Genomic DNA, 26,319 nt, shown 5'->3' on the forward strand with positions numbered 1-26,319 from the left:
CAACTTTAATCAAGGACCAGGAATGGTAAACTCCACTTTCCCTTCAACAGGAGCCAACTAGAATTATTTTAACCAGCAAAAACCAATAGATGTAAACCTAAATTATACCTAAATAATACCAGAAGTGTCTGTTCCTCTACTTTCACTCTGAAAAAGCAGGCGATTTTGTCATCCTGAAAAACATTTGGAAACACAGTGAGTTATTTTTAGTCAATTCGATGAGTGTTACTGTTTCGTTCTCTAAAAAAAAAGTGCAAAATCGCACAAGCGAATGATAAAGGAGGAGGTCTGAGTGTTGTAAATAGTTCGGCCTCTGCTTGTTCTCAGAGGTGTTGTTTCCAAATGCTTCCCCTCCCTCAGAGTGAAGTAACGTCAACCGAGGCAACTTCTGCCAAGTTTTAAAATGGGCTTGCGAGCAGCAGGGGTCTCCCAGACCTCGGCGAGCTATTTCTAAACAGCCTGCCGTTGTGTGCTGGAGGAGGGAGCTGTGTCTGTAGCGCAGTGCTTTGAAACGTGTCTCATTACCATCAGAAAAGCCAAAGAACCTTCTGTCCAGGAGCCAGCGATCGGGCAAAGTGCGTCGGAAAGCGACCATGAAGGAACAAATCTTTTAGCTTTCAAAGATGCTCACTGGAGCTGCTTTCGAACCTGTTGAGCAGGGTAAGAGTTTAATCGTTCCTTCCCTCGAAAATATTGGCAGCAGCTTTTCACCGATTCCGTCTCCCCGCCCACACTCGCCGGCCCCTCTGGTAATGCTTCGCTGAGAGGAACTATAAATTTCCAATAAAATAATTGCAGGTATTTTTGTTTTAATTTCCTGCTCCCCACTGTGATAACATTGGCAGCTGACTTGGGGCAGGCGCTCGGAGAGTTGCTGTGTGAGGCGCTCACCGATTGAAGCAGCTCCTCACCCGATCCTGGGAGCCCGAAACCGGAGCCCATGGAAATGCCCAGACCCCCATGCGAGAGTCATCCTCTTGTGCAACCCCAGGACAGTCTGACGGCAACCGCATCTTCACCGCGCCATCCGTCCTCAGCATCGAGAACAACAAGCCAATACAAGTCGTTTCTGTGAATTTTAAGCGTTTAGTTTTGATGGATGTTAACAATTTTATATGAGACTTGGGGTTTACTGTGATTTTAAATTCTTATTTATAGCCGTAATAAATATGTATGTATTGGCAACTTTATTGCAGTTATGTTCCTTGATTCCCTAATGGCATAGTTTGCTGCTGGGGTGGTAACATTGCTTCAAAGGTTTGAGCTGTTACCTGGAGTATCTATGAGACCAATTAGGTTTTGCTGTTCACTGTGGAACTACAATGTACAGGAACAACTATAAACATCCTTCTCATAACCAGGCAAACATCCGGACCTCTTGTTTTCAATTATTTCCATATAACTTTTAAACACTTCATTGTAACAGGGGACTCGTGCAACAGTTGAAGAGAAATGTGTGGATTACGTTTAATTACGTTTGGGATCTATGCCGCCCTGGTAAGTTTATTTCATGGAAATGTTGAATGTTCATCATACAGGTCATTTGGCCCATCAAGCTGATGCTAACTTTAGGGAAGAAGAATCCATTCGGTCCTGTTCCCTCAACATATTGCTCATAAATCTGCCAAATCTTTTTCCTCCCAGTATTTACGAATCACCAAACACCCAGGTTAGACTCTGATTTTGGGTGCTGTCTATGGGCAGTTTGCACGTTCGGGTGCTATCTCTATGGACTTTGTACATTCTCCCTATGACCGCATTGGTTTCCTCCCGCATGCCCAAGAAGTACAAGTTTGTAGGTTAATTGGCTTAGGTAAAATTGTAAATTATCCCCAGTGTGCAGGATACTGCTAGTATACAGGGTGATCGCCAGTCGGCGCGAACTCGATGGGCCGAAGGGCCTGTTTCTGCGCTGTATTTCTAAAGTCTAAAGTGTAATTGGGTATGTTTCCAAGAAAATTGTCAATGATCAATAATTTTAAATGGAATATTGTTCTCTAATGTTTTTTAAAATAGAGTAATGCGTGTAACTAGAGATACAATTTAACATGAAACCGCAGTTCTTTGAAAGATTCGAGTTTTGTTTTCTCCTTCCTTTCTACAGGCTTGGAGTTCAGATGGAGCCCATTCACAGGGTAAGAATAAATAGGTGTAGCTTGAACTAGTTGTAGTTTTCATCATGTCCAACGTAACAGTGAATGTTGATAATGTAAATACAGAGTTTATGCAAACTATCAGTCTCTTAGCTTCTGGACGTGTTGTGGGGCATCTTCTGATAATAATTTGAAAGGAATTAGGCATTTATGCTTTTGCTCTTGGTTTATTATGGTCACGTGTACCAAGATACAGTGGAAAACATTAGATAGCAGAAATGAAGGACGGCAGATGCTGGTTTACAAAAAAGAGACACAAAGTGCTGGAGTAACTCAGAGGGTCAGGTAGCATCTCTGCAGATGCATTCTCAAAACGGTCCCAACCCAAAACGTCACCTTTCCATGCTCACCTGAGATGAGAACATGACCCGCTGATGTACTCCAGCACTTTGCGACCTGATGTTTTGCGTGCTCTCCATGCAAGTCATTCCATACACGAGTACAATATGACCACACAGGTAATGCAAAAGAGAAAATAAATAGAATGCATATTGTGGTGTTACTGGTACGGAGAAGTGCAGGTATAAAATGTGCAAGGGCCTCAATAAGGTAGATTGGAAGATCAAAATTACATCCTTAGCATATGAGAGGTCCGTTTAAGAGCCTGATAACAGCGGGGGAGAATCTGTTTTTGATTCTGGTTGTGCATGCTTCTTTTGTATCTACTGGCGAACAGGAGACGGGAGAGGAGAGAATGACCGGGGTGTGGGTGGTCCTTGATTGCATTGGCTGCTTTCCCGAGGCAATGTGAAATGCAGATGGAGTCAGTGGAGGAGGCGGGGGAGGTGGGGGGGGGGGGGGGGGGGCAGGTTTGTGTGATGGAGTGGGCTGCGTTCAAGACTCTCTTAAATAGCTTGCAGTCTTGGGCAGAGCAGTTGCAAAAGCCAGCTGTGATGCATTCCACAGGAATGCTTTCTACACTGCATCTGTAGGAACTAGTAACAGTTACTGGGGTCATGCCAAATTCCCCCTAGCCTTCAGAAAAAGTCGAGGTGTCGGTGTGCTTTTCAAAAAAAAGGAACAGGTGACATTTTGAGTCAAGAGACGCTTCTTCAGTCTAGCCTGACAGAAGGTGCTCGACCGGAAACGTCACCTATTCCTTTTCTCCAGAGCTGCTGTCCGATCCGCTGAGTTACTGCAGATTTTTGTGACTACCTTTGGTTTAAACCAGCATCTGCAGTTCCTTCCTGCACACGGTGTGCTTTTTAATGTGGGTGAGAATATTTTGTAAAATGTAAAGTCACTGAATGAATTTTGGGCAATAACGGTCTTGGACTGGATCCACGTATGCATGTGTTGAGAGTGGTTTACTTGAGAGATTTTTTGTTGATTCAGTTTTGTTCCCAGTCCAAGTCTGTTACATTGTTGGGTGTAACTGCTTCTGCACACTTCACTGATGAAGTCATCAGCACACACAGCTAAAGACAAATAATGACACGAACAGCAGAGGTTGTTATAGATACATAGAAAATGTGTGCAGGAGTAGGCCTTTTGGCCCTTCAAGCCAGCACCGCCATTCAATGTGATCATGGTTGATCATCCACAATCAGTTCCCCGTTCCTGCCTTCCCCCCATATCCCTTGATTCCGTTAGCCCTAAGAGCTCTATACTGTAATTCTCTTTTGAATGCATCCACTGAATTGGCCTCCACTGAGGCAGCGAATTGCACAAATTTACAACTCTCTGGGTGAAAGTAAATGTATCTGTTTACTGTTGAGAAGATACCGAGTGGGAATTATTTGATCAAAAATATATATAACCTGTTTCCTTGAGCTGCCATTTACTCTTTATGCCCTTCCAAGATGTTACATTATGTAACTGATCATATTTATAAACAAAAACATTATTTTAATGTATATTTTGCACATTACTGTTAAGTAGAAAGGATAGTAAAAGGGTAAAATATTCATCATACAAAAAATAATACGCACAACTGTTAAAGGCAGTAAATGTCTAAATGTTGCTCCACATTTTGTGTTTAGCATTTAAACACTGTGGTGTCTGATCAGGAGTAGGAACTTCGACAGCTTTATAGATTTATAGAACAGCTGTGAGATTTCTCTCTGTGGCGATGTACTGACACTGACATTGTCTTGGATCGGTGCAGTGCTCCCCATGGATGTCTTACAAGTCCTCTCAGTTCATATAAACAAATAAATATACAACCCCCTTCATCCACGCTGACCAGAAACCCCCCCTCTGCCCTGATCCCATGTGGCTGCATTAGGTCATTCTCACGCTACACTTTTTCTATCCAGGTACCTATCCACATGCCTTTTAATCATTGTAACTGTATTGGCCTCCACCACCTCCTCTGTCAGCTTGTTCCAGATGACCACCTCCTTCAGCACAAAAAAAAATTACCTCTCAGGTCTCCTTCAAATTTATCCCCCTCTCGTTTATTCTGACTATCTTTCTGTCTATGCCTTGCATACTTTTGTGATTCTATACTTCTACTTACAGTGAGAATAAACCCAATCTTTCGTTCCAGGCAACATCACAAGGAATCTCTTCTGCACTCTCCCTAGTGCTATCACATCCATTCAGTGGATTTGCACCCCAAGGTGTACATCAATGTTTATAAGTTCCTTGCCATTTACTCTCTGTGTGGACGAGAGAATTGATGGCTTTGTGGCCAAGTTTGCAGATCATACTTGGTGGAGGGGCATGTAGTGTAGAGAAAGCAGGGACTCTCAAGGACTTGCACAGGTTGGGAGAGTGGGCAGAGAAGTAGCAGATGGAATATAGTGTAGCAAAGTGTGGAGTCATGCATTTTGGTAGTAGGATTAAAGGCATACACTATTTTCTAAATGGGAAGTTAATCCAGAAATCAGAGGTGCAAAGGGACCTGGGAGTGCTGGTGCAGGATTCCCAAAAGGTTAAATTGCAAGTCGAATCAGTAGTAAAGAAAGCAAACTCAATGCTAGCATTTATTTCAAGAGGGCTTGTATACAAAAACAAGAATGTAATGCTGAGGCTCTATAAGCCGCTGGAAAGATCGCATTTGGAATATTGTGAGCAATCTTGGGCACCATATCTGAGGAAGGATGTGCTGGCTCTGGAGAGGGTCCAGAGGAGGTTTACACGAATGATCCCAGGAATGAGAAGGTTAACATATGATGAGCGTTTGTCAGCACTGGGCCTGTACTTACTGGAGTTTAGAGGAATGAGGGGGGACCTCATTGAAACATATAGAATAGTGAAAGGCTTGGATAGAGTAGATGTGGAGAGGATGTTTCCACTAGTGGGAGAGTCTAGGACTAGATATCATAGCCTCAGAATTAAAGGTTGTTCTTTTAGGAAGGAAGTCAGAGGGTGGTGAATCTGTGGAATTCATTGCCACAGAAGGCCGAGGAGGCCAAGTCAGTGGATATTTTTAAGGCAGAGATAGATAGATTCTTGATTAGTACAAGTGTCAGAGGTTATGGGGAGAAGGCAGGAGAATGGGGTTTGGAGGGAGAGATAGATCAGCCATGATTGAATGGCAGAGTGGACTTCACGGACCGAAAGGACTAATTCTACTCCTATCACATGACTTTATGACTTTTTGACTTGATGTCCTGACCTAATTTGACCCCCCAACATGCATTACTTCACACTTGTCTGGATTGAATTCCACAGAGGCACAGTTAAGCAGAACAGATTTTGCTAGCTCTTAAAGAGGCAACCTAAATACAAGCAGCTCTCTTCCAGTTACTATACTATAGTTGCTATATGAATAGATGCTGCAGTGCTGCCAAGTGGAGGTATAGAGCATTAGAAAGACCTGAAAATCATAAAATCTGCAGATGTTGGAAATCTGACACAAAAACTCAGCTGGTCAGGAAGCATCTGTGGAAGGAGAAACAGGTAAGAGAAAGGATTGTCACTCTTGCAGCAGACACAACAATCTTGTGGCTAAGTTACTGGTCATACAGCATGGAAACAGACCCTTCGGCCCAACTTGCCCACACCGACCAACATGTCCCATCTACACTTGTGTCCCATCTACACTAGTGTACAGTGGTGTGGGAACCTGAGAATAGGCTGATGAGAGATAGTCCCCACAGGAAGCAGGTATGTGGACCACAGAGACACTTCAGGTACTGGCGTCAGGAATGCAATCTCTAAATGCTTGAGCTCCGAAGAACCCTCACTGCAGGTAAATGTCCATGTCCTCGCCACCTGTGTCTGGGGGCTAAAGGGAGCTGATGAAGTCTCCTTTTACTGAGCAGGTAGTTTGGGTGATATCCTTCATGTGACGTGGCAGAGATCAGCAGCAACAGCCTGGGAAACTGAGAGTGCCAGACCCAGGCTCATGCGTTCAACCATCAAGGCACATGTGAGACTGGCTCTGTGCTTAGTGGAGATCCATGATCTCAGCACGGATAAAGAATGAGTTTGAATGCTGGCACTTTAAATAATGTGGTTTCAGAGGATATAGGTTTAGTAAACCTTGGTTGTTCTGCATTTAAATAAGAACTGTGGTTTTTCATATCAGATTCAAATCTAACAGTTACAGTAAGTAGACATAGTATTAACTACAGTTGGGGGAGTTGTACCTCAGAACAAAGTGCTTGGGAGAATGAAAATCCTCAGGCAGCCAAGTCATCCAGAAACCAGCCATGCTGTCTGATGAAGGGTCCTTACCTGGAACGTAGCCTGTCCATTCCTTCCACAGTTACTAACTGGTCTGCTGAGTTCCTCCAGCACTTTGTGTTTCACTCTTGGTTAACCCACCTTTCAACAGCACAGGTAGACACAAAATGCTGGAGTAACTCAGCGGGACAGGCAGCATCTCTGGAGAGAAGGAATGGATGACGTTTCGGGTCAAGACCCTTCTTCAGACTGATGTCAGGGGAGTGGGCAGGACAGAGATAGAATGTAGTTGGAGACAGTAAGACTGCTGGGAGACCTGTGAAGGGGGTGGGGGTGGGGGGGGGGGGAGGGATGGAGAGAGAGGGAAAGCAAGGGCTATTTGAAGTTAGAGAAGTCAATATTCATACCTCTGGGGTGTAAGCTACCCAAGCGGAATATGAGATGCTGTTCCTCCAATTTGCGCAGGGCCTCACTCTGACAACAGAGAAGGCCCAGGACAGAAAGGTCAGATTGGGAATGGGAGGGGAGAGTTTTAAGTGCTGAGCAACAGGAAGGTCAGGTATGTTAAGGCAGACTGAGCGGAGGTGTTCAGCGAAACGATCGCTGAGCCTGCGCTTGGTCTCGCCGATGTACTGGAGTTGACATCTGGAACGGCGGATACAGTAGATGAGGTTGGAGGAGGTACAAGTGAACCTCTGCCTCACCTGGAAAGACTGTCGTAGTCCTTGGATGGAGGTAAAGGGACAGGTGCTGCATCTCCTGCGGTTGCAGGGGAAAGTATGCAGGGAAGAGCTGCAGAATATCGAGGAGACCCTGGTGAGAGCCTCATCTATAATGGAAGAGGGGAACCCCCGTTCCCTAAAGAATGAGGACATCTCCGATGACCTAGTATGGAAAACCTCATCCTGGGCACAGATGCGGCGAGAGACAGAGGAAATAGGAGTAGGGGATAGAGTCTTTACAGGAAGCAGGGTGGGAAGAAGTGTTGTCTAGATAGCTATGGGAGTCAGTGGGTTTGTAATTGATGTCAGGCAATAGTCTGTCTCCTGTGATGGAGACGGTGAGATCTAGAAACGGTAGGGAGATTGTGGAGATATCCAAGTGAATTTGAGTGCAGGATGGAAATTAGTCACGAAGTTGATGGTCAGTGAATTCTGCATGGGTGCCGGAGGTAGCACCGATGCAGTCATCAATGTTGCGGAGGTAGAGCTCGGGGATGGGCCAGTGTACGCCTGGAACAGTGATTGTTCGACGTACCCCACAAAGAGGCAGGCATAGCTGGGGCCCATGCGAGTGCCCATAGCTACGCCTTGGATTTGTCTTCTCTAACTGCAAATAACCGTTGCTTTCCCTCTCTCTCCATCCCCTCCGAATTCCTAGTTCTCCTACCAGTCTTACTGTCTCCGACTACATTCCATCTCTGTCCTGCTCACTCCCCTGAAATCCGTCTGAAGAAGGGTCTTGATCTGAAACGTCACCCATTCTCTCTCTCCAGAGATGCTGCCTGTCCCGCTGAGTTACTCCAGCATTTTGTGTCTACCTTCGATTTAAACCAGCATCTGCAGTTCTTTCCTACACGTTCAACAGCACAGCATCTGTATACCTGGAATTGCATAGAACATAGAACAGTACAGCACAGGAACAGAACCCTTTGGCCCACGATGCTTGTCGAACATGATGCACAATGAAACAACACTCCTTCACTTGCACATGGTCCATATCCTTCCATGGGTGGCCAACGGTGCCGCAGCGGTAGAGTTGCTGCCTTACAGTGCTTGCAATACCGGAGACCCGGGTTCGATCCCGACTATGGGTGCTGTATGTACAGAATTTGTACGCTCTCCCAGTGACCACGTGGGTTTTCTCCGAGATCTTCGGTTTCCTCCTACATTCCGAAGACGTACAGATATGTAGGGTAATTGGCTTGATGTATGTGTAAATTGTCCCTCGTGTGTGTAGGATAATGTTAATGTGCGGGGGTCGCTGGTCGGTGTGCTGAAGGGCCTGTGTCCACGCTGTAGCTCCAATCTAAAAAAAAAAACGAATTCCCTGCATAACCATGTTTAAATTCAGATTCAGATTCAGATTCAACTTTAATTGTCATTGTCAGTGTACAGTACAGAGACAATGAAATGCAGTTCTCCCTGGAAGAGCGACATAGAATATAATTTCAATAAATAAATCTATTTACATGCATACAGACATAGTGTTTTTCCTGTGGGAGGAGTGTCCGGGGGGGGTGATTGGCAGTCACCGAGGTTCATTGTTGAGTAGTGTGACAGCCGCTACTCAATGCTACTTAAAATCTGCGTGAAGACACTTTCCCTCAGTTCAGTCTCTCCCTGTCTCTCCCTGTGTCCTGGACAGAGAAGCTAGGAAGCATACAGATAACAGTCAGATTATATCAACTTGGAACAGCACAGCACATGAACAGGACCTGGCGCCCACAATGTTTGTGCCAAACATGATACTGTTAAACAAATCTCTTCTGTCTTCATGTGGTCTATACCTGTCCATTCCCCGCATTTCAATGTGCCTATCAAAAAGCCTATAAATACTATTATCAATTCTGCTACCATCACCACCCCTGGCAGCACCTTCCAGGCACCCATCACTCCCTGTGTAAAAGTGCCTCCCCTGCAGAGCTTTGAACTTTTTCCCTCTTACCCTGAACCTATGCCCTCTAGCGTTTGATATTTCCACCCTGAGAAAGATGCTTCTGACTGTCTACCCTATCTGTGCCGATCATAATTTTCTAAACTTCTATCATGTCCCTCCCATTGTTCCAGAGAAAATAATCTAAATTTGTCCAACCTCAGGTGGCTCTTGCTTTCTCTCTCCATCCCCTTCCCCATCCCAGTTCTTTCACTAGTCTTGCTGTCTCCCCCTACATTCTTTCTTTGTTCCGCCCCCTCCCCTGACATTAGTCTGAAGTATGGTCTAGACCCGAAATGTCTATCTCTCCATAGATGCTGCCTCACCTGCTGAGTTACTCCAGCATTTTATGTCTACCTCTCCTTACAGCTAGTACCCTAGTGCTGGTAAACCTCTTCTGCACCATCTCCAAAGCCTGCACATACTTGAATGACTATAACAAAATGAAATGATAAATCAATGGGAATTATAGATTCACAGATGTAGATTCATATTAAAACGTGATTCAACCATACAGATATGAGTATTCAATTCCCTAGATGAGAATTAAAAGAATTAAAGTGCCAAATTATTTATTGTTTGTTGTAAAATATTGTCAGAGCAATTACAATAACTTTGCGGGCAATAAGTACAATAAAATCCCGTTCTGCAAAATACTGCAGATGCTGAAAATGTGAAACAAAAACCAAAACAATCTGAGATACTTAGCAGGACTGGCAGTGTCTGTAACGAGATAGTGTTAAAATGTTCACTTCAACGAGCTTTTGCCAGACTGAAATTATTATAGATCAACTTTCTAAAGTACTTATAAGTGATGTTAAGTAGAAATATTGCAAGATGTTTCTCGGTGATTGGATATATTTTATTTTTTCGATTCAGATTAGAAATGGACTGAAAATCTCCATATGTTAGTACCCAAATGTTTACGTTCACCAAGAACTCCACAAATTCAGATTATCCTTGAATGGGAAGGATGGTGCGGCATAGTGTTGCAGTCTCACAGTGCTAGTGCTCCGGGTTTGATTCAGACCCCACAGATGGGTGATTTCTTCCCACATCCCAAAAGACGTGCGGGTTTGTAGATTTTTAATTGTAAATTGCCCCTCGTGTGTAGGGAGTAGATGAGAGAGTGGAATAATATAGAACTAGTGTGTTGGTCGGTGTGGACAAAAGAATGCTGTATCTTTCCATCAATCAATCAATGTGTATGCTTTGCAGAGGGCGCAGAAGAGGTTTACCAAAATGTTGCCTGGATTAGAGGGGATTAGTTTCATGGAGAGGTTGGACAAACTTGGATTATATTCTTTGGAAAGTCAGAGGCTGTCGGAGGACCTGATAAAGGTTTATACAATTATGAGAGGTAGAGATAGAATTAATAATAATAATAATAATAAACTTTATTTCAGACTCAAGGTCCAGACAAGGGACATTACATAAAATTACATTGCATATAAAAACATCATAAAATACATATAAAATCTTAGTATATCACTTATAAAAACATCATAAATTATATATTTAAAAAAACACAAAACATGATTTAAAATCCAGAATAAAAAAGAAAAATCAGTGTCCGACAGCGATACCAGTGTCTCCACAACTGGGATTCGTAGCGTGTAGTGCTAAACCGTACGTTTGACAAGGCCACGATAATTACACTTTTTGTCATTTATCCTGCAAATGAATTTATACATATGATTTCTTAGGATAGCTTCTAAAGTGCTGACATGTTACTAGCACTACACCATCTAGGTTTCCTTAGCAGTGTTCTCATGGCATCGTTATTGGCCACCTTGTGTCTCTGCAAACTTCTCTTTCCGTAGTTCGCCCACAGGTGCGCAGTACAGAGTGGTGTGCAATATGCTCTAAACAGCGACATCTTCAACACATCTGTACACGCACCAAACTTACGCAAGAGAATATTCGCCTGTACATACAGCATACATCGTTGCCTATAAATATCCTCATCATCTATCATTTGTTCTGTAATAAAATGCCCAAGATATTTTACCTTATTACAATTACTAAGATTATTGTCAGACAATTTAAAATCAGGTCATTTTAGATATTTATCTTCTTTGGTTCTACAGATCATAACAGCACTCTTACAAGCATTATATTTAATATCATATTCCACACCATACACAGAACATATAGTAAGGAGCTGCTGGGGACCAGTGCTAGATGGACCAAAGACTACAAGATCATCTGCATACATAATATGGTTCACTAAAATATTACCAATCATGCACCCAGTATTACAGGCTTTCAATTGTTTGGACGGATCATCAATATAAAGATTAAAAAGGACTGGTGACAAAATCCCCCCTTGTCTAACACCATTGCTAACCCCAAATGGGGCTGAGACCCTATTGCCCCATTTTATTTGCATAGTTTGGTGGGCATACCAGTAAGCCAGAATTCTCACAATGTATTTAGGCACCCCTCTTTGACTCATTTTAACAAACAGCTTTATGTGCATTTATATAACACGATCAAAGGCGTTGGAAGCATCAATAAAGCACATAGGAATTGAAGAGTTTTTGCCTCTATATTTGTTTACAATCTCCTTTAGGGCATACATGCACAAGTCAGTGCCATGTTTAGCTTTAAAACCAAACTGGTTATCTGTGGAGTTAACAAACTCACTTACTCTATCCAGCAGAACTCTTTCCAAGACTTTTGACAATATGCTGGCTAAAGCTATGGGCCTGTAATTTTTTAGGCTGCCTACTTTACCAGCTTTGTCCTTAATGACCGGCACTAGCAGAACAGACAACATTGAGTCTGGTAACAAGCCATGAATCATAAAGCCAGTAAAACAAAAGCAAGGAGAGGAGCTATCCTCATACTCGCACACTTAAGATGTTCAGCAGAAATATGATCCAAGCCACTTGCTTTGTTGTTGGTCAGCTTGTTCATGGCATGATACACCTCATGTGATTTAATCACCATAGAGTCATTACTCTCAATATTCTCCACCCTATACAAGTCACCCTGGACACAGTTGAATAAAGTATTATAATGTTGTCGCCATAACTCCGCGATATTGGCTGTTCCGGAGATTCCATCTACAGTTCAAGGTAGAGATGTTTTGCAACTGTTAAGAGCTCTCACTTCTTTCCAAAAATCTGTAGCATTGTTGCTTAGCAGCTTCTTAGCCATGGAATCAGCTTGCTCATATTTACAGATGAAGTGAACAGCATACCTATATATTGCATTAGTGAGCTTCTTGTACTCAAACACAGGCCTCTGTCTGTGTCTACCTGCCATAGCCCATGATTTAGTGGCTTCACGGGCTTCAGCTACATACTTATTCCAGCCAGGTCTAATGTTATGTGTCTTATTTTTATGCTGCTTGCAGTAGGGCTTACTGCCTACATATAAAGCGCTTACTATATCATTACACATGGAGCAGATATCTCTCATATGCTTCATATCCTTACAATTAACGTTACTACACATTATTGCATCTTTAGGTTGATGAATATTGCTTAAGGATTTATCTGTAGGGGCATAAGATGTCTTCCTTTGTGGGGGTTGACCAGTCCAGTTTTTCTGTGTTAAAGCTATTTCTATCCCTGGATACCACAGGTAGGTGTTCAACATTTATTGTCATAGCAACAGGTCTATGATCAGTCATTGCTGCCCCATACAAAATGCTCATACACCCCAATGAGGCATGTGCATCAGTTGCACTAATACAGTGGTCCAGCCATGATGTAGTGTGCCAGGCCTCATTAATATAAGTATAACTATCTGTAGGTAAAAGCACTTTGATTGCCAATATTAAATTATTATCTTGACAGAACTGAGCCATATGATTGGCAAATAATGAGTTCCTATCTGAGATATCTGCATTCATATCCCCAATGACATATACACTACAATAATTATTGTTTTGAATAAATATTCAGTCAGATCCTTTTTTTCCCTGGGTGAAAATGTCATGTGTAAATGGAATAGCTTTAAAGTGAGAGGGGCTCGCTGTTATGTTCTACGAAAAGAGAGAGACAAACCCCACAAAAGTTGGTCATGTATTCATGGTGATATTGATATATAACTCTAAACCAGGTCGGAAGACAAGTGCAGTGTAAATATTTAAAGAAACATGACCTGATTTTATTCAAGAGGAGGAGAAGAATTACTATCATAAAGAAACATGTGGCGACTGTAATTTGGTGCCCACACTCATTTTGTTTCAAAGAGTTCTTGTGGGCCCTCGTGAAAGAAGAGGATAACAGGGCTCCCTGTGCAAATGATACGTGAAAGCCAATTAAAATCAAACAGTGATGAGCAACTGGCAATGCTAGAGTTTGGCTGCTAACTATATTTGCTTTCCATTTTCACAGCTTATAGTCATTCATTGGACATTCATTCATCATACTACACTTATGAATATATAACAACACCCTTAAAGTGGCAGCACGCATACAAATATTGTGAGCTACGCTTTGGCAGCCTGCCTGGTGTCAGTGATGTGGAAGAAAAGAGTGTTCTGTTGGACCTGTTAGCTTTACAAGGTGTTAATCAGCAAATATGGATGAATGGAGAATCGAATGTGGCAAAGAGAAGGGATGAAACCTTGGAGGGAAACAGTAAGTGGAAGACATTTCTGTCACCTTTATGAATATTAGTTTGAATAACTAAATATTGCTTACTAGTTATCTCTTGTGGGTGCTGTTCATATTACTCCAGAATATGAAAAGTATTCAAAGGTAGACAAAAATGGTGTCGAAACTCAGCGGGTGAGGCAGCATCTATGGAGCGAAGGAAATAGGCAACGTTTCGGGTCGAAACCCTTCTTCAGACTGTTGTGAGGGTGGGGAGGGACGGGTGGAAGAAAGGAAGAGGTGGAGCCAAAGGGCTGAGGGAGAGCTGAGAAGGGGAGGAGAAAGTAAGGGCTACCTGAAATTAGAGAAGTCAATGTTCATACCGCTGGGGTTCAAACTGCCCAAGCGAAATATGAGGTGCTGCTCCTCCAATTTATGGTGATCCTCACTCTGGCCATGGAGGAGGCCCAGGACAGAAAGGTCAGATTCGGAATGGGAGGGGCAGTTGAAGTGCTGAGCCACCGGGAGATCAGGTTGGTTAATGCGAACCGAGCTGAGGTGTTCGGCGAAGCGATCATCAAGCCTACGCTTGGTCTCACCGATGTAGAGCAGCTGACATCTAGAGCAGTGGATGCAATAGATAGGTTGGAGGAGGTGCAGGTGAACCCCTGTCGCACCTTGAATGACTGCTTGAATAGAGTCAAGGGGGGAAGTAAAGCGACAAGTGTAGCATTTCTTGCAGTTGCAAGGGAAAGTGCCCGGAGAGGGGGTGGGCCGGGTGGGAAGGGACGAATTGACCCTGGTCAATTCGTCCCTTCCAGGTACGGCAGAGGTTCACCTGCACCTCCTCCAACCTCATCTATTGCATCCGCTGCTCTAGATGTCAGTTGCTCTACATCGGTGAGACCAAACGCAGGCTTGGCGATCGCCTCGCCGAACACCCCCGCTCGGTACGCTTTAACCAACCTGATCTCCCGGTGGCTCAGCACTTCAACTCCCCCTCCCATTTCGAATCCGACCTTTCTGTCCTGGGCCTCCTCCATGGCCAGAGTGAGGACCACCGTAAATAGGAGGAGCAGCACCTCATATTTCGCTTGGGCAGTTTGCACCCCAGCGGTATTGATTTCTCTAATTTCAGGTAGTCATTACTTTCTCCTCCCCTTCTCAGGTCTCCTTCAGCTCTCTGGCTCCACCTCATTCTTTCTTCCTCCTGCCCCCCCCCCCCCCCCCCCCTCACCCCTCACCCCTCACATCAGTCTGAAGAAGGGTTTCGACCCGAAACTTTGCCTATTTCCTTCGCTCCATAGATGCTGCCTCACCCGCTGAGTTTCTCCAGCATTTTTGTCTACCTTCGATTTTCCAGCATCTGCAGTTCCTTCTTAAACATGAACAGTATTTATATGTTTTTGTATGATTGTTTTTAACAAGTATTGTGTTTGGTACGTGCATTGCAATAGGCCAAGTAAATGGGCAACACCGTCGTGCAACGGTTGAGCTGCTGCCTTACAGCGAACGCCAGGGGCCTGGTGTTAGTGCCAGACGGCAGTGCTGGTGTATGCGGTGATCGTTGGTTGGTGCAGACTAGGTAGGCCGAAGGGCCTGTTTCCGTGCTTTATCTCTAAACTAAACTAAACCTAAAAATCAACCTTCAAACCTGTACATCTTTGAAGTGTGGGAGGGAACTGGAGCACCAGGAGAAAATACATGTGGCCACATACAGGGAGAACGTATAAACTAGCGCTGTAAGGCAGCATTCTACTGCTGCGCATATGTGCTGCCCAGTTCAAAAATTTACCCAATTCTAACATTTCAATAATTGAAATCCAGAAACAAAGTTTGCAAACAAACATTCTCGGCGAAAAATGTTTATTTTAACATCAAACTTGTGGACATTCTACAATGATAGTTCTACATATCTAAGTCTTATAAGTTCTGCTATTGAATGTGTAACAGAATGTGTTTGAATTTCATCTCAGGACATCTAGCAGTGTTGAAGTTCCCAATTAAAACGGACACCAATTATGCCAGGATTCTCAGCGTGCTGCCTTCTATGTCGGCTGTTACAGCCTGCGTGCGCCTACAGTGGGACAACCAGACAGACACCATTGCCACGGTATTCTCCTACGCTGTTCCGATGTTCACGAACGCATTTCAGCTTCGCGGCCGCATCAACGACACTGGATTCATCCAGCTGGCCCTGATCGTACACGGGCACCACACGGCTTATCGGACAGCGCTGAGGAGCGATGGGCAGTGGCACCACATTTGCGTTACGTGGCGAACAGAGAAGGGGGCTTGGTCTTTCTACGCTGACGGCCAGGAGGTGAGTTCAGGAGAGGGTTGCCACAGCTCTAAGCTTCTTGCTGGAAATGGGACCTTCATTATCGGTCAAGAACAAGACGCATTGGGAGGTGCGTTCAAACAAAACGAGGCTTTTAGCGGCAACATCACAGACCTGAACATCTGGTCACAGGCGCTGGATGGCAGTCAGATTGCGGCAGTCAGCGGGTGTTCCCCGCCTCTTCAGCAGCATCTCGCCTACCGATGGAACGTGACCAGCTTGGAACTTACATCAGTGGAAGTTGGGGAAGTTCATCTGAAATGTTCAGGTAAGTGAGCCATTGGATGATACAAAACCAGAGTTGTGAAAAAGTTCCAGTGCAGTAAATACTGTGCAGAACGCCTTGCTCTTCCTACAGTGAGGGTGCATGTTTGTTCCATGTAGAACAGTACAGCACAGGCCCAGGCCCTTCAGCCCATTATGTCTGTGCCGAACATGACGATTATATGAACTAACCCCTTCTGCTTGTACATGCTCCATATCCCCTTTGGAACATCTTTGCCCCATTAAAAATACTTAGAGTCGTGCAGCATGGAAACAGGCCCTTCAGCCCAACTCGTCCATGCCGACCAAGATGCCCCATCTAAACTAGTCCCAATTGAGCGGGTTTGGCCCACATCCCTCTAAGCCTGGGTTAAACACACAATGCTGGAGTGACAGGCAGCATCTCTGGATCGAAGGAATGTGTGATGTATCAGATTGAGACCCATCTACCTATCCATAAATGGATGTCCCTCTAAAATCTTTACGACTTCACAATTGTAAACTATTGTAAAATGTTGGACATAAAACACAACGTTATGTGGATTTTGCAAAATCTACACAAGGTCTTGTGGTCAGCCTGATTCTTGAACTGTAAAGGCTGTCCAGGAGATGCTGTGGAGAAACATGAGTTGAAAACAAGTTTTGAAGTTGATAAATTACCGAACATGGAGCCAGTGTACATCAGTGAGTGGAGGGACCATGGGTGAATGGGATGGAGCAAATTAGCAAAGGGACAGCAAACTTTGATCTTATTTTCCTTTGCAAAACATTTCTCCTGTGCAATTGAAATGGGTAATTTAGACAAAAGTTACGAAAGCAGTGTCCTGGATTTTCTAGTGAGCTGGGAAAGTGCTCAACATTGGAGATCGAGCAGGCACTTCCTCTCCGCCTTGCATTCTGATGCCTGTTAGATTGGACCTCTGCTGCCCAGCCCCACTGATCCATTAAACTGGCTCAGCATAAAATCACAATCACAATCAAGAATTCTTGCAAAGTAGCAATATTGAAAGTAAAAAGTACTGACATAGAACAGTAGAGTACAGAAACAAGCCCTTTGGCCCACAATGTCCATGCCGAACATGACACCAAGTAAAACTAATCTCCTCTGCCTGCACTTGATCCATTTCCTTCCTTTCCCTCAATATCCGTGTGCGTATCTAAAAGCCTATTAAACGCCACTATCATATCTGCCCCCACCACCTGTTCCAGGCACCCACCATCCTCTGTGTAAAAAACCTTGCCTTGCACATCTCCTTTAAACTTTGCCCCTCTCACCTTGAAACTAAAACCTTCAGTCTTAACCATTTCCACCTTTGGAAAAAGGTTCCGACTGTCTACCGTGTCTATGCCTCACATCATTTTATGTACTCCTCAGGTCTCCCCTCAGCCTCTGATGCTGTAGAGAAAACGGTCCAAGTTCATCCAACCTCTCCTTATTGCTAATACCCTCTAATCCAGGCAGCAATCTGGTAAACCTCCCCTGCACCCTCTCCAAAGCCCCCACATACCACAACGACATAGCATTCATCTTAGAAGACAGCAAAATAAAGATGGGTATTTATTTTACCCATCATATCCAAAGTAAGAATGTGAAAATATCACAAAACAAGCCGTAAAAATTAAAAATATTTTAAAATCATTGTTGTGAATGACCGTGGAAATTAAAGCTATTTTAAAATCATTGAATTTTCAAATAATGATCCAGGTGATCAAGACCATATATTCAGGATAAGTTTTTAGTGTCAGAAACATTGTTCACAGTAAAAAAAATGGCTTAGTAGGCCATATAAAAACTTTTTACATTTCATTTAAGAAGCCGAGACAATTTCCGATCTTTTTTACACACTGTAACTTCTCATTAACTCATTCGTTTTGTTCGAAGAGTTGTATTGCAGAGGACCGCGGGGAGCAGGATGTTGGTGCAGGATGGGGATTCCTGCCTTTACTGCCTGTGTCTGCTCTTGAGGTTGCTATCAAGTTTCCCCCATTACAACAGTGAGCAGTGACTGCCTCAGGGTTCCACTAATCACAATGCCAGACCCTTGCATTGGGACACAAAAGGGTCGCCCTTACATTGGGCCACATTAACGACTGGCTCCAAGAGGCTTATTCAAGACTGAACTGTACGAATTTTCCAATCATGTCACAGCAGGTGATGGTTAAGGAGTTCGAGCAGTGGCCTGTTTTGGTCCTTTGAGTCACAGACGTGGCAGCACTGAAATTAATTGGATAAATCTGGAGTTAAACTTAGGTGTAAGTAACAGTAAGCATGAAAGTACAGTATCGCTAAAAAACTGTATCTGGTTCACTTGTGTCCTACAGAGGCGGACATCTGCTGTCCATACCCTGTTCAGCCCACATCTGATCAAGTTAACTCTTAAGGACATCCTCAAATCAAGGGCAATAAATAGGGCTGCATGGTGGCGCAGTGGTAGAGTTGCTCCTTCCAGCGCCAGAGACCCACGATCAGGTTCGATCTGGAGTATGGGTGCTGTCTGTAGGAATTTGTACGTTCTCCCCATGGGTTTTCCCCAAGTGCTCCATTTTCCTTCCACATTCCAAAGATTGTAGGTTAATTTGGCTTCAGTAAAAATGAAGTGTAGGATAGTGTTAGTGTACGAGGTGGTCACTGGTCGGCGCGGACTTGGTGGGCCGAAAGGCCTGTTTGCACGCTGTGTATCTGAACTAGACTGAATGCCAGCATTGCACTAACCCCCACATCAAATAATAGAAACACAAATTGGTATTTGGCTGTCTAATTGCTAAAGGCACGGTTGTGTTGTTTTTTCGCAGCGGCCAATGTTTCCTCAGCAGAGTGTCGGACTTTTGATGCTGTGTCTGGAGTTGAAAGCCGACTGGACTGTGAGCTTCCCCTCCCATTCATCTGCCAGTTCAACAAAGGTTAGTCGAACGAAACACAGTTAAAGATCTCACAGCTTTTAGACCTGTACAGAATGTTGTGGAACCATGCATCTCTTTCATTGCAGATACGTATCTGAAGTTGAAGAAGTTTGAGTTGGATCCACGTAGTTCATTCAATGCCAAATTGAATGAATTTTCCAAAAATGTCACTGTAAGTTCTTTTTGATATTTATCGTAAGGCTGGTATGATATTTAAAGAGTTTTTCTGATCGCCAAGTTACAAAACAGGACAACTTCTATTCAGAGCATAACAATTGTACCCTGCTTCTGAAAGTTAAGTGATTATGAAATATAAATGTACTGAACTTTTGATATTGTTGTTTATTATGAGATTTACAGTGCGTCATGTCCACATGTCTGTTGTGCTGTTGCAACTAAGAATCCCCTTGCTCCGTTTCGGGACATATTACAATAAAACGCCCTTGACACTTGATTCTTCACTTTTGATCCCTTGCATAGAGGAACAAAGTTAACATTTCAAGTCTTCAACAAATATCGCCTGGGGTCAACAACCTGAAATGTTCATGATTTGCTTCCCACAGGTGCCGACTGACCTGCTGAGAATCACCAGCATTTTCTGTCTTTATTTCAGATTTCCAACACCTGCAGTGTTTATTCCTACAGTGATAACTGTCGCTTTGAAGTCTCCTCTTAGAAATTTGTGGAATGCAATCAATGTACAGAATAAAATGATTTATTTAAGTGTAAAAAATGCTGCACATTTGACCCTTGTTAGTGTTTTTAAGGACTGTGGAAAGATGGGACAACACTTTCATACTGAGCAAAAACATAGAGTGCTGGAGGGTTAAGCAGCATCTGGAGAGGCAATGGAGATATGACGTTCTAGGTTGGAACCCTTCCTCAGACTGATGAAGTGGGGGTGGGGGCGAGGAAGCTGGAAAAGAGAGGTGGGGGCAGGATGAAGCCAGGGAAGTGATAGGTAGATACAGGGGGGGGGGGGGGGGAGGGTTGTTGATTTGCAGATGGGTGGAGTTGGTGACGAAGTTTACAGGTGAAAAGGAAATAAAAGGGTGTCCGATAAGTAAACTAAACCAAACTAGAGGAGAGGAGAAGTGAAATGTAAAGTCAGAGGGACGGATGTGTGTAGAAGGGGACGGGTGGGATGGGAAGAGTGGGTAATAATGGGCACAGGGATGGGAAATGAGTGTTGGAAGGAGGGGAATGAATCAGGGTGACACGATGGCGGTGAAGGCAAGTGCTGAGGAAAGACACGGGGCTGTGGTAGCGAGTCTGGGTCGGAACTGGTCAAACAGTTCTTACCCAGTATCATGAGCAGCGAAAGATTGTAAATACCCATCACACGAGCGACTCTTTCACCTGTGCTCAAGCTATGGGCACAGATGGCACTGCCAACATCCATCCACCATTCACAAACCAAGGAGGCACTTGAGAGCCCTCGCATAGGGGTCATAGATAAAGCGTCATAAATTCTGAAGAAGGGTCCCAACCCAAAACCTCGTCTGTCCATTCCCTTCACAGATGCTGCCCAACTTGCTGACTTCCTCCAGCACTTTGTGTTCTGGTCATAGATTAAAGCTGAACGGTGACTAGGTCTAGATGAAAGGTGGTGGACAGTATTGTTCCTTCTGCTTCTGTCTGTTCCCAGGAATCTCTACCTCCAGCCCCACCTCCAGTCTGTTTTTGTATCATACTTGCGGTATCTGCAGTATTTTTGCTTTTAGAACATAGAACAGTGCAGCACAGGAACGGGCCCTTCCACCACCAATGTTTATACCGAATGTGATTCCAAGTTAAACTGGTCTCATTTACCTGCACATGATCCATATCCCTCTATTCCCTGCACTTCCATGTGCCTCTCCAAAAGCCGCTTAAATTCCACTGTTGCATCTATCTCCACCACCACCACCACCCCTGGCAATGCGTTCCAGGCCCCCACTACTCTCTGTGCAAAAAACGTGCCCTGCACCTCTCCATCACACTTTCCCCCCCCTCCCCCCCCCCCCCCTCTCACCTTGTGGCTATGCCCTCTAGTGTTGGGCATTCTCACCTTGGGAAAAACGTCGCTACGCCGCTTATAATTTTATATACCTCTATCAAGTCTCCCCTGATCCTCTGACATTCCAGAGAAAACAACATACATCCAACATGTATACCATCCATTGCCCTACCTTCAATCTCCTTCGCTGTCTCCTCAAAAACCTCAAACAAGTTAGTAAGACTTTTCGGTCGCAAGTGGGCCAAACTGGGTAAGGGTGACCTTGGTGTCTAACGGCATCTGAGGTTGGGATCTCAGATTCCCTTCATTGAAATACATTTGTGAACGATCCCGTGTTGTCATGGTCACTGTTACTGAAACTTGCTTTTGTTTCACATTTAAAATCTAAATTCCCTAAATTCAAACTTAAATTTGAGTTCATGTGGATCAGTGATGTGGAACTCTGGTGGTGGTGGTGGTGGTAGTACAGTTAACTCCAACATGATCTACATTTAGACATAGAACCCTAGACCTGCACAGCAGGGGAAGCAGGTCATTCAGCCCATCTTGGCCATGCTATTCAAGTGGACATATTACAATTGTCCCATTGGCTACAATTGGCTTGTTGCCCTCCAAACCTTTCCTATCTGTGTATGTGTCCAAATGTTTTTAAAATCATGCAAAGTCTCAGACCAACCCACTGTGTTATGCAAGCAGCAATCTTTCTTTCAAGTTGTTTAGCATTGCTGGAGACACAGAGGTATTTGCGCACAGTAAGAGGGCACAATCACCGGTGAGATGAAGACCAGATAATTGATCCGTGTGTTGTTGATTGAGGGATAAATCTTGGGCAGGACACGAGGGATAAAGTATTAGCTTACTGTATGTTATTTGATATTAGAAGCATTGGTGAGATGAATACGATTACAGCAAGCACAAGTAACACAATCTCTCCCCGCACAGGTTACTGATTACATGTTGCTGAGCGGAGTCAAACTTGTCCCCAATGTTTCTGAAGCAGAAGCAGTACTGAAGGCAGTGCAACATGCCCTGAGTGCGGAGAATGCCACTCTGCAAGCAGCTGACCTGCTAGGTGTTATCAACATGCTGCAAAATGTTGCAGGCATGGAGGTGGATGCAAGTGAACCCAGGGAAGGCCTGGAAGACATGAGCCGAAGCTTCATAGATGTAGCTGCCGACATTCTTGATCAGAGCAACACAGAGAGCTGGAATGAAATCAGTGAGGTAGAAAATGACTTTTCTTCATTGCTAGAGCTAAGGTCTGAGAAAGGATATTTTGAGATACTATACCTTTGTCAGATTGATCATTTGTTTAGGAGATTACATTTATAAAGTTTCAACCTTGACCAGATCTTCATTGTGCTTTCAGATAGTGGTTGGAAATAACTCTGAAAATACTCATCATTCATCTGTATATTTTTATTGATTGATTGATTGAAAGCTACAGTGTGCAAACAGGCCCTTCGGCCCACTGAGTCCATGCCGACCATCGATCACCTGTTCATACTATGCTATGCTAACCCACTTTCTCGTCCACTGCCTACACATTGTGGGCAATTTACAGAGGGCCAATTAACCTACAAACCCACACATATTTGGGATGTCCACGCTGTGAGACCCAGAACGTGCAAACTCCACACAGACAATACCCAAAGTCAGAATCAAACCTGTGATGCAGCAGCTCTACCAGCAGTGCTTTCACAAGTGATAAACTACACTAAGTATCTCTTTGAGATCCTAATATGAGGCCAGATTATGTAAGAATTAGATACAGGATTCAGCCCCTGAAGCCTGCTCTGTCACTTCATTCTAAGGGTGAACCTACACCTCAATCCTACTCTCTCATCTGATCTCCTTTCGTTCAATTTCCTTTACTTCCAGAAACCTCAACGGCAGTCTTGAAAATATTCAGTGACTGAGCATTCAAAGTCCTCTAGGGGAGAGCAATCCAGAAATGTACAGCCCTTTGAATAAAATAATTTGTCCTCATCTCAGTCTTAAACGCCGGATCACTATCCTGAGTCTGTCCCTGAAGTCTAGCCTCTACAGCGTGGGATGTACCCTCTCAATATCTACTGTGACTCTCGCTCAGAATCTTGTGTGCGTCAGTGAAATTATCCCTCATTCTTCCAACTTCCAAAGATTACAGACCCACTCTACCTGTCTGAGCAATGTGCATCCAATCGGTCTGCTCACGTTATTCATGGAAGATGGTGGATATTTATGTTATTATCCAAATTCAGTTAACAGATCTGGAGCTCACAAATTTATAATTTAAAACCAAATGGTTTACTGGTAAATCTTGTTAATCTCACCTATCAATCTGAATTCTGTGGCAAAAGTCAATCACAAATCAAACAACTGAAAAGACAAATGGTGACAAGATCACCCGAACACTAATCCAGGGAATGGATGAATTTTCCCCCACAACACTGTGACTGGCAAGGTGATTGGCAAGGGACGTCAAACAGCACGGAAACAGGATCTTTGGCTCAATTCATCCATGCCGGCCAAGATGCCCCATTTAAGCTTGTCCTATTTGCCCACATTTCATCCAAATCCCCCTAAACCTGCCTGAATGTCTTTTAAATGATGTTATTGTGCCAACCTTTACCACATTAAGTTGATTTAGTCGGAAGAAGGGTCAAACGGCACCCATTCCTTCTATCCTGAGATGCTGCCTTTGCCCTTGCGTTACTCCAGCTTTTTGTGTCTACCTTCGGTTTAAACCAGCATCTGTAGTTCCTCCCTACACATTGAGTTGAGGTTCAGTTGTTTCTTTGGGATGTTCAAGTGACTGACGTTCCCTTATAGTGAGATGTTCATTGATAATTGCACAATATTCAACTCCATTGGCAACTCCATAGATAACAGGGCAGCACACACACCTTTATGCAGCAAGACTCAGGCAATATTCCGGCATGGTCGAACAGGTGGCAAGCTGCATATGTGCCATGTAAGTGTACGGGTGATCATTGGTCGGCACGACCTTGATGGGCTGATGGCCTGTTTCCACACTGTATCTCTAAATTAAACTAAACTAAACTAAAGATAAACGCAACAAGCTGGAGTAACTCAGCAGAACTAATACCTTGTAATGTAGATTTGTTTTTGAAGTATCTTGAATCTTTGTTTCATTAATACCTTGTAATTCTTCATCTTAGATTGTTCCAGGGCCAATGACAGTGGTTTATGGTGTGGACAGAATGATGCAAAATATGAACAAGGTGTTCGCTTTTGGCCAGAAGACTCTCATCATTCGAAATAAAAACATCCGTACGTATAGCCTCAGGAGGCATTTGGAGCAAATATTTAAACGTCTGCCATCAGACTTTATATCACATAATTTCATATCATCTGTTAGTATGGTCCATCAGTGTACAGTATAGATGCCTCCTGGAGATTCTTACAGCTCTGTCTTCGGGACTCTTTATTTGGCAGCTTATGAGTTTAGTATGTTAAAGCAGAAAATTAAAATAATACCAGGGATGCTTGGTGGTAAATGGGATCATAATTGAGATGATAAGGAGAAACCTGTGGTCAACATAGAAATCATTGCTTCGGATTCAGTTTTGAGCACATGCTTGGCACTTTGCCTTGATTGGGAATGGTGTTGAGTATAAAAGTTGGGAAATCGTGATGCTGTTGTACATGTCGACGCTGAGACCACACTTGGAGCACTGTGTGCAGTTCTGGTTGCCCAGCTATGAGAAGGATGCCATTTAGTTGAAAAGGGTGCAGAAGAGATTCACCAGGATGTTACCTGGGCTTGCGGGCTTGAGCTACAAGAAGGGGTTGGATAGGTTGGGACTTTTTTCCTCGGGGTGTAGGAGGCTGACAAGTGACCTTGTTGCGATGTACAAGATGATGAGGAGCATGGTTAAAATAAACACTCACATTTATTTCCCCTGGGACTGAGGATTCAAAAACTAGGGATCTTAGGCTTAAGGGGAGAGATTTAAAAGTGACCAAAGTTGCAACTTTTTCACCTAGGGGTCATCTGTATCAGGAATGAACTGCCAGAGGAAGTTACAGAAGCAGATTCAACTACGAATTTTTAAAGACATTTGGACATGTATATGGAAAGGGAGGGTGCAGAGGGCTATGGGCCAAATGCTGACTAATGGGACTGGTCCAGCATGCCATCTTCGTTGACATGTACAAGTTGTCCAGAGACAAGTAACGTCACTACCCTGGGAGATGCAACATGTCTGACACTTGTATTAACATCCCACTTCCCAGAAATATAAGCCTTCACAAAGATACACGTTAAAAATAAAGTGAGATTTCAGTTAAAAAAAAATTTCCGGGCAGGTAATATTAACCCTAGATGATGGTAGAAAATGACCAATTGAACTGTTATGCATCACAATTAAAAATTAGGCCAATTTTTCCTTCCTCTTGATCTCAGTGGAAAACAAAATCAGACTGGTATCATGGAGACCAAATTGTAAATCACATATCAAACTATTTCTCATAAAGTTAGTCCAATTATATATAAAAAATAAAAGTCAAGGAGCGATTACATCGGCAGCACCTGGGAAAGCGCTCTTCTTGTTGATACTGTTGGGCAGGAGGTGTAGAGTCCTGAAGTCGCACACAACTAGGTTCAGGAACAGCTACTTTCACATAACTATCAGGTCTAGAACTGATCTGCACAACCCTAATCCCACCTCAACTACAGTCCACCTCTTCCACTATCGTGGACTTGGTTTTTTTTCTAATCGTGTGTTTGCACTAATGTCTTGTGTTTTTTATTGCACAGTTTTCTTTCATTTAGAAATGTGATGCAGAATTTCTCTATTATTTGTTTGTATGTGTTTGTCTGAATCTATGTGATGCTGCTGCATGCATGATTTTCACTGTACTTGTACC

The 26,319-nt window shown here is 43.7% G+C and overlaps 1 protein-coding gene across 2 annotated transcripts in view; it reads left to right on the forward strand.

Moving 5' to 3' along the window:
* Positions 1-355: 355 nt before the first annotated feature.
* adgrd2 (adhesion G protein-coupled receptor D2) overlaps positions 356-26,319 on the forward strand; it is a 112,195-nt gene continuing 86,231 nt past the window's right edge. For both annotated transcript variants that reach the window (XM_033049362.1, XM_033049363.1), the window contains exons 1-9: positions 356-660; positions 1,427-1,497; positions 2,105-2,135; positions 13,739-13,984; positions 15,916-16,548; positions 19,338-19,445; positions 19,532-19,617; positions 22,387-22,668; positions 24,609-24,720. In XM_033049362.1, the coding sequence (XP_032905253.1) occupies positions 1,453-1,497; positions 2,105-2,135; positions 13,739-13,984; positions 15,916-16,548; positions 19,338-19,445; positions 19,532-19,617; positions 22,387-22,668; positions 24,609-24,720 (1,543 nt within the window). In that variant the 5' untranslated portion in view covers positions 356-660; positions 1,427-1,452. The remainder of the gene's footprint in view (positions 661-1,426; positions 1,498-2,104; positions 2,136-13,738; positions 13,985-15,915; positions 16,549-19,337; positions 19,446-19,531; positions 19,618-22,386; positions 22,669-24,608; positions 24,721-26,319) is intronic.

This window comes from Amblyraja radiata, chromosome 32 (genome assembly GCF_010909765.2).
Source record: "Amblyraja radiata isolate CabotCenter1 chromosome 32, sAmbRad1.1.pri, whole genome shotgun sequence".
Lineage (NCBI taxonomy): Eukaryota > Metazoa > Chordata > Chondrichthyes > Rajiformes > Rajidae > Amblyraja > Amblyraja radiata.